This window comes from Salmo salar, chromosome ssa11, assembly GCF_905237065.1.
Source record: "Salmo salar chromosome ssa11, Ssal_v3.1, whole genome shotgun sequence".
Taxonomy (NCBI): Eukaryota; Metazoa; Chordata; class Actinopteri; order Salmoniformes; family Salmonidae; genus Salmo; species Salmo salar.
Window position 1 is genome coordinate 59,184,718 of NC_059452.1, and position 20,517 is coordinate 59,205,234.

At 46.8% G+C, this 20,517-nt stretch overlaps 1 protein-coding gene across 8 annotated transcripts in view; it reads right to left on the reverse strand.

The window, feature by feature from the left end:
• Window positions 1-20,517, reverse strand: part of LOC106562867 (GTPase-activating Rap/Ran-GAP domain-like protein 3) — a 228,126-nt gene that overhangs the window by 63,322 nt on the left and 144,287 nt on the right. For all 8 annotated transcript variants that reach the window (XM_045689799.1, XM_045689794.1, XM_045689796.1 and 5 more), the window contains 4 exons: window positions 19,272-19,298; window positions 19,031-19,106; window positions 18,828-18,926; window positions 18,446-18,549 (listed from right to left, as the gene is read on the reverse strand). In XM_045689799.1, the coding sequence (XP_045545755.1) occupies window positions 18,446-18,549; window positions 18,828-18,926; window positions 19,031-19,106; window positions 19,272-19,298 (306 nt within the window). The remainder of the gene's footprint in view (window positions 1-18,445; window positions 18,550-18,827; window positions 18,927-19,030; window positions 19,107-19,271; window positions 19,299-20,517) is intronic.

The following is a 20,517-nucleotide window of genomic DNA, read 5'->3' on the forward strand; positions in this document are numbered from 1 at the left end:
CACACACACCAGTCATACACACACACACACACTCCAGTCATACACTCCAGTCACAAACACACACACACACACTCCAGTCACAAACACACACACACACACACACACCCCAGTCATACATACACACACAATCACACACACACTCCAGTCATAAATACACACTCCAGTCACACACACAGACACACTCCAGTCACACACACACTCCAGTCAAACACACACACACACACACTCCAGTCACAACACACACACACACACACTCCAGTCACACACACACACACACACACACACCCACACACTCCAGTCATACACACTCACACACACACACACACACTCCAGTCATACACAAACACACACCCCAGTCATACACACACACAATCACACACACACTCCAGTCATACACACACACACACACACACACACACACACACACACACCAGTCATACACACACACACACACACACCAGTCATACACACACACACACACAAGTCATAAATACACACTCCAGTCACACACACACACACACACTCCAGTCTAACACACACACCCCAATCATACACACACACACACACCAGTCATACACACACACACACACACACCAGTCATACACACACACACACAAGTCATAAATACACACTCCAGTCACACACACACACACACACTCCAGTCATACACACACACACACACACACACACACACACACACACACACACTCCAGTCTCACACACACACACACACTCCAGTCATACACACACACACTCCCGTCATACACACACACACTCCCGTCATACACACACACACTCCCGTCATACACACACACACTCCCGTCATACACACAGACACTCCCGTCATACACACAGACACTCCCGTCATACATACACACACTCCCGTCATACACCACACACACTCCCGTCATACACCACACATACACACACACACAAACGTCATACACTCACACTCCAGTCACACACACCAGTCACACACACACATACGTCACACACACATCCCACACACAAACACTCCAGTCATACACACACACACACACACAGACACACACACCAATCACACACACACACACTACAGTCTCACACACACACACACACAATACACACACACCCCAGTCTTACAAACACACACACTCCAATCATTCACACACACACACACACACACACGTCTCACACACACATACACTCCAGTCATACACACACATACACTCCCGTCATACACACACATACACTCCCGTCATACACACACATACACTCCCGTCATACACACACATACACTCCCGTCATACACACACATACACTCCCGTCATACACACACATACACTCCCGTCATACACACACATACACTCCGCATACACACACATACACTCCCGTCATACACACTACACTCCGCATACACACATACACTCCCGTCATACACACACACACTCCCGTCATACACACATACACTCCCGTCACACACACACACTCCCGTCATACACACACACACTCCCGTCATACACACACACACACTCTCCCCAGTCATACATAAACACACAGACACACACTCCAGTCACACACACTCCCACACACACACGCATTCACACACACACAACACTCAGTCATACACACACACCTCCCCAGTCATACATAAACACACACAGACACACACTCCAGTCATACACACACACACTCACTCCAGTCACACACACACACACACGCCAGTCATTCACACACACACACACGCCAGTCATTCACACACACACACACACACACCAGTCATTCACACACACACACACACACCAGTCATTCACACACACACACACACACACACAGTCATCCACCACACACACACACACACACACTCCAGTCACACACACCAGTCACACACACCCCAGTCATACACACCCCAGTCATACACTCACACAAACCCCAGTCATACACTCACACACACTCCAGTCATACACAGACACACACACACACACACACTCCAGTCATACACAGACACACACACACTCCATTCATAAACACACACACTCCCGTCATACACACATATACACACTCCAGCCACACACACACACACCAGTCATACACACACACACACACACACACACACACACGTCACACACACACACTCCAGTCACACACACACACACTCCAGTCATACACAAACACCAGTCACACACAAACACACACACCAGTCACACACACACTCCCGTCATACACACACTCCCGTCATACACACACACACACACACTCCAGTCACAAACACACACACACACTCCAGTCACAAACACACACACACACTCCAGTCACAAACACACACACACTCCAGTCACAAACACACACACACCAGTCACACACACACACACACCAGTCACACACACCAGTCACACACACACACACCAGTCACACACACACACACACACACACACACACACACCAGTCATACACAGACACACACCCCAGTCATACATACACACACAATCACACACACACTCCAGTCATAAATACACACTCCAGTCACACACACAGACACACTCCAGTCACACACACACACACACACACTCCAGTCAAACACACACACACACTCTAGTCATACACACACACACTCCAGTCACACACACCAGTCATACACACACACACACTCCAGTCATACACTCCAGTCACAACACACACACACACACACACTCCAGTCACAAACACACACACACACACTCCAGTCACAAACACACACACACACACTCCAATCACAAACACACACACACACTCCAGTCACACACACACACACTCACCCACACACTCCAGTCATACACTCACACACACACACACACACACACCAGTCATACACAAACACACACCCCAGTCATACACACACACACACACAAGTCATAAATACACACTCCAGTCACACACACAGACACACTCCAGTCACACACACACACACACTCCAGTCTAACACACACACCCCAATCATACACAGACACACACACACACCAGTCATACACTCACACACACACACACCAGTCATACACACACACACCAGTCATACACACACACATCCAGTCATACACACACACACACACACACACACACACACACACACACACACACTCCCGTCATACACACAGACACTCCCGTCATTCACACAGACACTCCCGTCATACACACAGACACTCCCGTCATACACACAGACACTCCCGTCATACACACAGACACTACCGTCATACATACACACACTCGCGTCATACACACCACACACACACACATACGTCACACACACATCCCACACACAAACACTCCAGTCATACACACACACACACACACACACACACTACAGTCTCACACACACACTACAGTCTCACACACACGCACACACACACACACACACACCCCAGTCTTACAAACACACACACTCCAATCATTCACACACACACACACGTCTCACACACACACACACATACACTCCAGTCATACACTCCCGTCATACACACACATACACTCCCGTCATACACACACATACACTTCCGTCATACACACACATACACTCCCGTCATACACACACACACACTCTCCCCAGTCATACATAAACACACACATAGACACACACTCCAGTCATACACACACACTCACTCCAGTCACACACACACACACACACACACACACACACACACACTCCAGTCATACACACACACACACACTCCAGTCATACACACACACACACACTCCAGTCATACACACACACACACACACACTCCAGTCATACACACACACATACACTCCAGTCATACACACACACTCCCCCCAGTCATACACACACACACACACGCCAGTCATTCACACACACACACACACACACACACTCCATTCACACACACACACACACACACTCCAGTCACACACACCAGTCACACACACCAGTCACACACACACTCACACACTCTAGTCACACACACACACACACACACACACTCTAGTCATACACACACACACACTCTAGTCATACACACACACACACAATCCAGTCACAAACACACACCAGTCACACACACACACACCAGTCACACACACACACACACAGTCACACACACACACACAGTCACACACACACACACACCCAGTCACACACACACACAGTCACACACACACACACACCAGTCACACACACACACACACACACACACCAGTCACACACACCAGTCACACACACACACACCAGTCACACACACACACACACACACTCCAGTAATACACACATACACACACACTCCAGTCATACACACACACTCCAGTCATACACACACACACACACACACTCCAGTCATAAACACACTCCAGTCATACACACACACTCCAGTCATACACACATACACACACACTCCAGTCATACACACACACACACACACACTCCAGTCACACACACACACACACACCCACACAGTCACACACACACACACACCCACACAGTCACACACACACTCTAGTCATACACACACACACGTCATACATACACACACACACTCTAGTCATACACACACACACTCTAGTCATACACACACACACACACACTTCAGTCACACACACATACACTCCAGTCACACACACACACACACACTCCAGTCACACACACACACACACCCACACACTCCAGTCATACACACACACACACAGTCACACACACACACACACCGCCCCACGCACACACACACACTCTAGTCATACACACACACTCTAGTCATACACACACACACACTCCAGTCATAAACACACTCCAGTCATACACACACACTCCAGTCATACACACACACACACTCCAGTCATACACACACACACACACTCCAGTCATACACACACACACACACTCCAGTCATAAATACACACTCCAGTCACACACACACAGACACACTCCAGTCACACACACACACACACACACTCCAGTCAAACACACACACACACACTCTAGTCATACACATACATGTCACACACACACACCAGTCACACACACACACACACACACACACACACACACACTCCAGTCACACACACACACAAACACGTCACACACACACACAAACACGTCACACACACACACAAACACTCCAGTCATACACACACACACTCCCGTCATACACACACACACTCCCGTCATACACCACACACACTCCCGTCATACACCACACATACACACACAACGTCATACACTCACACTCCAGTCACACACACCAGTCACACACACACATACGTCACACACACATCCCACACACAAACACTCCAGTCATACACACACACACAGACACACACACACACACACTCCAATCACACACACACACACTACAGTCTCACACACACACTACAGTCTCACACACACGCACACACACACCCCAGTCTTACAAACACACACACTCCAATCATTCACACACACACACACTCCAATCATTCACACACACACACACACACACACATACACTCCAGTCATACACACACATACACTCCCGTCATACACACACACACACACTCTCCCCAGTCATACATAAACACACACATAGACACACACTCCAGTCATACACACACACACACACACACGCCAGTCATTCACACACACACACACAAACACACGTCACACACACACTCCAGTCATACACAGACACACACACACTCCAGTCATACACTCACACACACACTCCAGTCATACACTCACACACACACTCCAGTCATACACTCACACACACACCCCAGTCATACACTCACACACCCCAGTCATACACTCACACACCCCAGTCATACACTCACACAAACCCCAGTCATACACTCACACAAACCCCAGTCATACACTCACACACACACACACACACACAAACACAAACTCCAGTCAAACACACACTCATGTTTTACACACACTCACACACACACACTCCATTCATAAACACACACACTCCAGTCATACACACACACACTCCAGTCATACACACACACTACAGTCATACACACACACACAGTCATCACACACACACACGTCACACACACACACACACTCCAGTCATACACAAACACACACACCAGTCACACACAAACACACACACTCCCGTCATACACACACACACACCAGTCACACACACACACACACACACGTCACACACACACACACACACACCAGTCACACACACACACACACCCACACACTCACCCACACACTCCAGTCACACACACACACACACACACACACACACTCCAGTCATACACAGACACACACCCCAGTCATACACACACACACAATCACACACACACTCCAGTCATAAATACACACTCCAGTCACACACACAGACACACTCCAGTCACACACACACACACACACACTCTAGTCATACACATACATGTCACACACACACACACCAGTCACACACTCCAGTCATACACTCCAGTCACAAACACACACACAGACACTCCAGTCACAAACACACACACACACACTCACCCACACACTCCAGTCATACACACTCACACACACACACACACACATCCAGTCATACACACACACACACACACACACACACACACACACCAGTCATACACACACACACACAGACACACTCCAGTCACACACACAAACACACACTCCAGTCTAACACACACACCCCAATCATACACAGACACACACACCCCAGTCATACACTCACACACACACACTCCATTCATAAACACACACAAAAACACACACACACACACACTCCAGTCTCACACACGTCACACACACACACACACACACACACACACAACACTCCAGTCATACACACACACACTCCCGTCATACACACACACACTCCCGTCATACACACACACACTCCCGTCATACACCACACACACTCCCGTCATACACCACACATACACACACACACACACAAACGTCATACACTCACACTCCAGTCACACACACCAGTCACACACACACATACGTCACACACACATCCCACACACAAACACTCCAGTCATACACACACACACAGACACATACACACACACACACTCCAATCACACACACTACAGTCTCACACACACACTACAGTCTCACACACACGCACACACACACATACACACACCCCAGTCTTACAAACACACACACTCCAATCATTCACACACACACACACACACACACGTCTCACACACACACACACACACACTCCAGTCATACACACACACATACACTCCAGTCATACACACACATACACTCCCGTCATACACACACACACACACTCCCCCCAGTCATACATAAACACACACATAGACACACACTCCAGTCATACACACACACACACACTCACTCCAGTCACACACACACACACACACACGCCAGTCACACACACCAGTCACACACACCAGTCACACACACACACACTAGTCACACACACACACACACACACACACACACACTCTAGTCACACACACACACACACACTCTAGTCACATACACACACACACTCTAGTCATACACACACACACACACACTCACACTCTAGTCATACACACACACACTCTAGTCATACACACACACACTCTAGTCATACACACACACACACACACACTCTAGTCATACACACACACTCTAGTCATACACACACACACACTCTAGTCATACACACACACACACTCTAGTCATACACACACACACTCTAGTCATACACACACACACACACTCTAGTCATACACACACACACACACTCTAGTCATACACACACACACACTCTAGTCATACACACACACACACACACACACTCCAGTCACAAACACACACACACTCCAGTCACAAACACACACACACTCCAGTCACAAACACACACCAGTGACACACACACACACACACCAGTCACACACACACACACCAGTCACACACACACCAGTCACACACACACACACACACCAGTCACACACACACACACACCAGTCACACACACACACACACACGTCACACACACACACACCAGTCACACACACACACCAGTCACACACACACACACACACACCCACCAGCCATACACACACACACACAGTGCAGTCACACACAGTCCAGTCACAAACACACACACACACTCCAGTAATACACACATACACACACACTCCAGTCATACACACACACTCCAGTCATACACACACACACACACTCCAGTCATAAACACACTCCAGTCATACACACACACTCCAGTCATACACACACACTTCAGTCACACACACACACACACCCACACACTCACACACACACCCACACACTCACACACACACTCTAGTCATACACACACACTCTAGTCATACATACACACACACACACACAAGTCATACATACACACACACACACACACAAGTCATACATACACACACACACACACACAAGTCATACATACACACACACACACACACAAGTCATACATACACACACACACACACAAGTCATACATACACACACACACACACAGTCATACATACACACACACACACACAAGTCATACATACACACACACACACACACAAGTCATACACACACACACTCTAGTCATACACACACACACTCCAGTCACACACACACTCCAGTCACACACACACACTCCAGTCACACACACATACACTCCAGTCACACACACATACACTCCAGTCACACACACACACACTCCAGTCACACACACACACACACTCCAGTCACACACACACACACACTCCAGTCACACACACACACACACACACTCTAGTCATACACACACACTCTAGTCATACACACACACTCTAGTCATACATACACACTCTAGTCATACACACACACACACACACACACTCCAGTCATACACACACACACACACTCCAGTCATACACACACACTCCAGTCATACACACACACTCCAGTCATACACACACACTCCAGTCATACACACACACACACACTCCAGTCATACACACACACACACACACTCCAGTCATACACACACACACACACACACTCTAGTCATACACACACACTCTAGTCGTACACACACACTCTAGTCATACACACACACACACACTAGTCATACACACACACACACTAGTCATACACACACGCACACACTAGTCATACACACACTCCAGTCATACACACACACTCCAGTCATAAACACACACTCCAGTCATAAACACACACACTCACACACTAGTCATAAACACACACACTCACACACTAGTCATAAACACACACACTCACACACTAGTCACACACACACACACTCCCACACACTCAGTCACACACCCACACACTCCAGTCACACACACACACACCTCCAGTCACACACACACACACTCCAGTCATACACACACACTCTAGTCATACACACACACACACTCTAGTCATACACACACACACACTCTAGTCGTACACACACACACACACTCTAGTCGTACACACACACACACACTCCAGTCGTACACACACACACACACACACACTCCAGTCATACACACACACACACACACACACTCTAGTCATACACACACACACACACACTCTAGACATACACACACACACACACACTCTAGACATACACACACACACACACACTCTAGACATACACACACACACACACTCTAGACATACACACACACACACATCTAGTCATACACACACACACACACACACACACTCTAGTCGTACACACACACACACACACACACTCTAGTCGTACACACACACACACACACTCTAGTCGTACACACACACACTCCAGTCGTACACACACACTCCAGTCATAAACACAAACTCCAGTCATAAACACACACTCCAGTCATAAACACACACTCCAGTCATAAACACACTCACACACTAGTCATAAACACACACTCACACACTAGTCATAAACACACACTCACACACTAGTCATAAACACACACTCACACACTAGTCATAAACACACACACACACACTAGTCATACACACACACTCACACACTAGTCATACACACACACACACACACTCCAGTCACACACACACACACTCCAGTCACACACACACACACACACACTCCAGTCATACACATACACTCTAGTCATACACACACACACTCCATTCATACACACACACACACACACACTTCAGTCACACACACACACACACCCACACACTCCAGTCATACACACACACACAAAGACACATACACACACACACACACTACAGTCTCACACACACACTAGTCTCACACACACGCACACACACACACACCCCAGTCTTACAAACACACACACTCCAATCATTCACACACACACACACACACACACACACACACACACTACACTCCCGTCATACACACACACACTCCCCCCAGTCATACATAAACACACACATAGACACACACTCCAGTCATACACACACACACACTCACTCCAGTCACACACACACACACACGCCAGTCATTCACACACACGCCAGTCACACACACCAGTCACACACACACACTCAGTCACACACACACACACACTCTAGTCACATACACACACACACTCTAGTCGTACACACACACACTCTAGTCATACACATACACACACACTCTAGTCGTACACACACACACTCTAGTCATACACACACACACACACACACTCTAGTCACACACACACACACACTCTAGTCACACACACACACACTCTAGTCATACACACACACTCTAGTCATACACACACACACACACACACTCTAGTCATACACACACACACACTCTAGTCATACACACACACACTCTAGTCATACACACACACACTCTAGTCATACACACACACTCTAGTCATACACACACACACACACATCCAGTCATACACACACACACACACACACACACAATCCAGTCATACACACACACACACACAATCCAGTCATACACACACACACAATCCAGTCATACACACACACACAATCCAGTCATACACACACACACACACACACACTCCAGTCACACACACACACACTCCAGTCACAAACACACACACACTCCAGTCACAAACACAAACACACACCAGTGACACACACCAGTCACACACACACCAGTCACACACACACACACACACCAGTCACACACACACACACACCAGTCACACACACACACACACCAGTCACACACACACACACAGTCCAGTCACACACAGTCCAGTCACAAACACACACACACTCCAGTCATACACACACACTCCAGTCATACACACACACACACACACTCCAGTCATAAACACACTCCAGTCATACACACACACTCCAGTCACACACACACACACCCACACACTCACACACACACTCTAGTCACACACACACACACACACTCTAGTCATACACACACACACTCCAGTCACACACACACACACACACTCCAGTCACACACACACACACACTCCAGTCACACACACACACACACACTCCAGTCACACACACACACACACTCCAGTCACACACACACACACACTCCAGTCACACACACACACACACTCCAGTCACACACACACACACCCACACACACTCACTCCAGTCACACACACACTCCAGTCACACACACACTCCAGTCACACACACACACTCCAGTCACACACACACACTCCAGTCACACACACACTCCAGTCACACACACACACTCCAGTCACACACACACACACACACACACACACACTCCAGTCATAAACACACTCCAGTCATACACACTCACTCCAGTCATACACACACACACACACACACCTCTAGTCATACACACACACACACTCCAGTCACACACACACACACACACACACACACACTCTAGTCATACACACTCTAGTCATACACACACACACACACACACACTCTAGTCATACACACACTCTAGTCATACACACACTCTAGTCATACACACACACACACACACACACACACTCTAGTCGTACACACACACTCTAGTCGTACACACACGCACACACTAGTCATACACACACACTCCAGTCATACACACACACACACACACTCTAGTCATACACACACACACACACACTCTAGTCATACACACACTCTAGTCATACACACACTCTAGTCATACACACACACACACACACACACACACTCTAGTCATACACACACACACACACTCCAGTCATACACACACACACTCCAGTCATACACACACACACACTCCAGTCATACACACACACACACTCTAGTCATACACACACTCCAGTCATACACACACACTCCAGTCATACACACACACACACTCTAGACGTACACACACACACACTCTAGTCGTACACACACACACACACACACTCTAGTCGTACACACACACACACACACTCTAGTCGTACACACACACACACTAGTCGTACACACACACACACTAGTCGTACACACACACACTCTAGTCGTACACACACACTCTAGTCGTACACACACACTCTAGTCGTACACACACACTCTAGTCGTACACACACACTCTAGTCGTACACACACACTCTAGTCGTACACACACACACTAGTCGTACACACACACACTAGTCATAAACACACTCCAGTCATACACACTCACTCCAGTCATACACACACACACACACACACTAGTCACACACACACACACACACACACTAGTCATACACACACACACACACACACTAGTCATACACACACACACACACACACTAGTCATACACACACACACACACACACACACACTAGTCATACACACACGCACACACTAGTCACACACACTACACTCCAGTCATAAACACACACTCCAGTCATAAACACACACTCCAGTCATAAACACAAACTCCAGTCATAAACACAAACTCCAGTCATAAACACACACTCACACACTAGTCATAAACACACACTCACACACTAGTCATAAACACACACACACACACTCCAGTCACACACACACTTCAGTCACACACACATACACTCTAGTCATACACATACACTCTAGTCATACACACACACACACTCCAGTCATACACACACACACACACACTTCAATCACACACACACACACACTCCAGTCACACACACACACACTCCAGTCACACACACACACACACACTCTAGTCATACACACACACACACACACTTCAATCACACACACACACACTCCAGTCACACACACACACACTCCAGTCACACACACACACACACACTCTAGTCATACACACACACACACACACACACACTCTAGTCATACACACACACACACGTCATACATACACACACACACTCTAGTCATACACACACACACACTCTAGTCATACACACACACACACACACACACACACACACTCTAGTCATACACACACTCTAGTCATACACACACACACACACACACTCCAGTCGCACACACACACACACACACACTCCAGTCACACACACACACACACACACTCCAGTCACACACACACACACACTTCAGTCACACACACACACACACTCCAGTCATACACACACACACACACTCCAGTCACACACACACACACTTCAGTCACACACACACACACACACACACACACACTCCAGTCACACACACACACACACACACTCCAGTCACACACACACACACACACACACACACACACACACACACACAAGTCATACATACACACACACACGCTAGTCATACATACACACACACACGCTAGTCACACACACACACACACTCTAGTCACACACACACACACTAGTCATACACACACACACTAGTCATACACACACACACTAGTCATACACACACACACTAGTCATACACACACACACTAGTCACACACACACACCAGTCACACACACACACCAGTCACACACACACACACGCCAGTCACACACACACACACACACACCAGTCACACACACACACACACGCCAGTCACACACACACACACGCCAGTCACACACACACACACACACAAGTCATACACACACACCAGTCACACACACACACCAGTCACACACACACACACCAGTCACACACACACACACCAGTCACACACACACACACACAGTCACACACACACACACACACACACCAGTCACACACACACACACACGCCAGTCACACACACACACACGCCAGTCACACACACACACACACACAAGTCATACACACACACACACGTCATACACACACACGTCAAACACACACACGTCAAACACACACACACACACACTCCAGTCACACACACACACACCAGTCATACAAACACACACACACCCTCCAGCCATACACACACACAGTCCAGTCACACACAGTCCAGTCACAAACACACAAACACACTCCAGTCACACACACACAGACACACACAGTCACACACACACACCAGTCACACACACACACACCAGTCACACACACACACACGTCATACACACGTCATACACACACACACACACGTCACACACACACACACGTCACACACGTCACACACACACACACACGTCATACAAACACACCAGTCATACAAACACACACACCCTCCAGCCATACACACACACAGTCCAGTCACAAACACACACACACTCCAGTCATACACACACACACACACACACCAGTCACACACACACACACTCCAGTCACACACACACAAACACACACACTCCAGTCACACACACACAGTCACACACACACCAGTCACACACACACCAGTCACACACACACACACCAGTCACGTCATACACACACACCAGTCACACACACACACCAGTCACACACACACACCAGTCACACACACACACCAGTCATACAAACACACACACACACACAGTCCAGTCACACACAGTCCAGTCACAAACACACACACACTCCAGTAATACACACATACACACACACACTCCAGTCACACACACACACTCCAGTCATACACACACACACACACACACACGTCATACACACACACACACACACACGTCATACACACATACACACTCCAGTCATACACACACACACACTCCAGTCATACACACACACACAGTCACACACACACCCGTCACACACACACACAATGTCACACACACATCCCACACACACACTCCATACACTCACACACACACTCCAGTCATACACACACACACACACACACACACTCCAGTCATACACACACACACACACACACTCCAGTCATACACACACACACACACACACTCCAGTCATACACACACACACACACACACACTCCAGTCATACACACACACACACACACACTCCAGTCATACACACACACACACTCCAGTCATACACACACACACACACACACACTCAGTCACACACACACACACACACACACACACACACACACTCCAGTCACACACACACACACACACTCCAGTCACACACACACACACACACACTCCAGTCATACACACACACACACACTCCAGTCATATACACACACACACTCCAGTCATACACACACACACACACACTCCAGTCATACACACACACACACACACACTCCAGTCATACACACACACACTCCAGTCATACACACACACACACACTCCAGTCATACACACACACACACACACTCCAGTCATACACACACACACACACACACACTCCAGTCATACACACACACACACACACACACTCCAGTCATACACACACACACACACACTCCAGTCATACACACACTCCAGTCATCACACACACACACTCCATATACACACACTCCAGTCACACACACACACACACACACACACACACACACACACACACACACACACACTCCAGTCACACACACACACACACACTCCAGTCACACACACACACACACACACACTCCAGTCATACACACACACACACTCCAGTCATACACACACACACACACACACTAACACACACACTCCAGTCATACACACACACACACACACTCCAGTCACACACACACACAAACTCCAGTCACACACACACACAAACTCCAGTCACACACACACACAAACTCCAGTCACACACATACACAAACTCCAGTCACACACATACACAAACTCCAGTCACACACATAAACAAACTCCAGTCACACACACACACACACAGTCTCTCTCACACACACACACCAGTCATAAACACACACACCAGTCATACACACACACACCAGTCATACACACACACACCAGTCATACACACACACACCAGTCCCACAAATACTCCAGTCATACACACACACACACACACCACTCATACACTCAGAGACCAGTAACACACACACACACACACACCAGTCACACACACACACACCAGTCCCACAAATACTCCAGTCATACACACAGTCTCTCTCACACACACACACACGTCATACACACCATTCCCACAAATACTCCAGTCATACATACACACACACACACCAGTCACACACACACCAGTCACACACACCAGTCACACACACCAGTCACACACACACACACCAGTCACACACACACTCCAGTCACACACACACTCCAGTCATACACACAGACCAGTCATACATACACAATCCAGTCATACACACACACACACACACACACACACACACACACACAGTCTGAATCTAGGGGGCTTTTAACAGTAGGTCATAAGGTACACATGTTGTGGTGTAGAATGTCAATTCTTGTTTTTTTGTTTTGTATTGTAACAATAAAGGTTTGTCTGACTCAGTGGTGTTTAGGTGTTTGTGTGTGTGTGTGTGTGTGTTTGCGTGTTTGAATGTGTGTTTTTTCTCTAGAGTGAGTGAATGGAGATTGAAAGATCAAGGACTTGGGAGTATTTCACATTTCCTTGGCATCTCAACAACTCTGACATTTAACAGATAAAAGACTAACTGGCTGTGGTGTCTCTGAAATGACTGTAAAGCATTCAGTATTTAGTCAGATTGACTAGAGGTTAGCAATGAGAGAGACAGTCAGAGAAGGAAATGACAGAGATAAAGAAGAGTCAGAGAGAAAGATGGGAGAGGGGGGGGTGAAAGGGTTATATAGGGGAGAGAGGGATGGGTTAAGGGGAACGAGCGACAGAAAAGAGAGTGGCAAGGGCACTAGAACAGACTTCAGCACCCAGCCTTACCCTACTAGAATCAGTAGTCAAATGTCTACTGTTTGCTGTTGATCTGGTGCTTCTGTCCCCAACCAAGGAGGGCCTACAGCAGCACCTAGATCTTCTGCACAGATTCTGTCAGACCTGGGCCCTGACAGTAAATATCAGTAAGACAAAAATAATGGTGTTCAAAAAAAAGGTCCAGTTGCCAGGACCACAAATACAAATTCCATCTAGACACCGTTGCCCTAAAGCACACAAAAAAAAACATACCTACCTCAGCCTAAACATCAGCACCACAGGTAACTTCCAGAAAGCTGTGAACGATCTGAGAGACAAGCCAAGAAGGGCCTTCTATGCCATCAGAAGGAACATAAAATTCGACATCCCAATTAGGATCCGGCTAAAAATACTTGAATCAGTTATAGAACCCATTGCCCTTTATGCATGCTGAGCAGAATTACGCTGATACCTGCTAATTATCAAAATCCAGAAAAGAGTTGTACAATTCTACAATCACCTAAAAGGAAGCAATTCCCAAACCTTCCATAACAAAGCCATAACCTACAGAGAGATGAACCTAGCAGAGTCGCCTAAGCAAGCTGGTCCTGGGGCTCTGATCACAAACACACCCCACAGAGCAACACAATTAGACCCAACCAAATCATGAGAAAACAAAAAGATAATTATTTGACACATTGAAAAGAATTTACCAGAAAACAGAGACAACTGGAATGGTATTTGGCCCTAAACACAGAGTACACAGTGGCAGAATACCTGACCACCGTGACTTACCCAAAATGAAGGAAAGCTTTGAATATGTACAGACTCAGAGGCATTGCTATTGAGAGAGGCCGCCATAGTCAGACCTGGCTCTCAAGAGAAGACAGGCTATGTGCACACTGCCCACAAAATGAGGTGGAAACTGAGCTGCACTTCCTAACCTCCTGCCAAATGTATGACCATATTAGAGACAAATATTTCCCTCAGATTACACAGACCCACAAAGAATTCGAAAACAAATCACATTTTGATAAACTCCCATATCTATTGGGTGAAATAACACAGTGTGCCATCACAGCAGCAAGACCTGCTGCCACAAGATAAGGGCAACCAGTGAAGAACAAACACCATTGTAAATACAACCCCTATTTATGTCTATGTTTGTACTTTAACTATTTGCACATCGTTATAACACTGTACATAGTCATAATATGACATATGGTCTCTATTCCTTTGAAACGTTTGTGAGTGTAATGTTTATTGTTCATTTTTGATTGTTTATTTCAATGTAAACATATGTTTTTCATGCCAATAAAGTCCATTGAATTGAGAGAGAAAAAAGATTTATGCACAACTGACTGGAGGAAGGGAGGGTTATACTCTATATAGTTCCGCAGCTCTGGAGGTCTAACATGTAGAGATAGAGATGGGGGTGCTGTCAACATAACAAAGCAGGCACATTCACACACCTGCTGCTTGTTCTCCTTGGAGTAGGGCAGCATGGTGGAGACGTGGAACATCAGCTCATGGCCCTGGTACACTGTGTAGATGGAGTTCATTCCTGTAGTGTCATCTGGAGGGAGAGAGAGAGAGAGAGAGAGAGAGAGAGAAAGGATAGAGCAGTGGGAGTATAAAAGGATGGGGGAGAGGGAGGAGTGTGTAGGCAAGAGAGAAAATATTTAAAAAAAATAGAAAGAGGGAGAGAAAGATCAAAAGAGAGAATGTAATTGGAAGACATCTCCATAGTCTGCAATATGATGGAAAAACAATAATTAATTGCAGAACCCATGGTGCAGAACCCATGGTGCGCTTGTGTGTGTGTGTGTGTGTGTGTTGGTGACCAGGTCTTACTTTTGGTATCCAGTCCACCGCGGTAGCCCGCCCAGCCCTGCAGAGAGATTGTGTCCCCTAGCAGGTTGAGGAACTTATCGAAGCTCTCGCTTCCTGTTTCTGAAGGAACAGAAGAAAGAGCAGGGTTGAAAGTACTATTCACAGGACATGGATACTTCAAATTGTGTATGTGATACTTACTACCCACAATGTTAGTGACTTACCGTTGCTAAACATCTCATCATCTGTGAGCTGTCCATCTTTGGCATACAGGACACCGAACTTGAAGTTAACAGAACCCTAAGAAAATGCAGTTTAAAGGTCACTTTCATTATCTGCCAAAACCAGACAAGCAACCGTAGTAGAGAGCAGAAGGAAATCTCTAGTAAGATAGTGGTCAACACTAGTACCTATAGTATTCACTTGAAAGAGTGACATTCATGACAGAATAAATAAATGCTCTACCTCTTGCTCCTCCAACACCAGTAGGTCCTGTGGATAGAACACAAAGCACAGTTAACATCAGTTTGCCTCGCCAATGACTCACAGATCTGTTACAGTATGCAACATTTCCTTTCGTAGGGATAGCCGGAGGCAAAGTCATTATCTGTCAGGCAATTTATTGAGCCTTCTTGGGTGTGTGACGTCACTCCGAGTCCTTACCAAAACATGGTGGATAATTTATCTCGCCTCGGATCTGAAACCAGCAGTAACCACCAACTTCAATGAGCGTTATCTTAAAATTGAAAGACATCTAATATTCCTGCACCCCAATAACAGTAGCTAGCTACAGGGTTTGAGTCACCTCAGCCAGTGACGCTAGCTAGCTAACATTAGTTAGGCTGTGTCTAGACTCAGGAGCTCATGGGCACATAGGCTTCAGCTAGTTAGATAGAGGAAGACAGGTTTAAATGTTTGAACTCGTTCAGGCCTTGATTCCACCATGACAACAACTGGCTACTTGCTCATTTTCTGCCAAATATGTTAAACTCATAGTTTATCCAGTGACCACAGCATTTAGAAGGACAGCTACTGACTGAAATGTAGCTAGCTAGCATTCTGCATTGCTGGTTCACACTGGTCTGGCAGTAGCCAACTAGCTAGCTAACAGCTAATTATGGACGCCAACCAATGCAGCTTGCTAGACTCGGGAGCTCGTCAGCACATGGCCAACTGGTTAGACATGATAACACCATGTGCAACAATGTCTGAAAACAAACTAGTTGCCAGTTAAATATGTTCAACTCACAGTTAGTTTATCCACTGGCCATCACATTTAGGAGGATAGCTAAATTACTGAAAAGTAGCTAGCTCACTGGTCGACTAATCGTGGATGACCTATTCTTTGATAGGGTTAACTTACTCTTATCAAGCAACAGACAGTTTGTGCAAAGGTAAAAATAACAATTAGTTTGACGAATTATCGGACAGTGAAACTAAAATAGATTGGTAGCTAGCTGGTGAGGCTTTTATTTATTTCCTAATTAACTAAGCTGTAGCTGGCTTTCCCAAATTGTTCGATGCTTATACTGCTCATGCCGACGAGCAAGCTAAACAGATGGCTGGCTCTTCAGCGCATCTGTGTGATGTCACACACCCAAGAAGGCTCAACCAATCATCCGACGTATCTCATGAATATGAATTACAAAGCCTCTGGCTATCCTACGAAAGGAAATTTCACTTAAAGTATTGGGCTGATACAATAGAAATA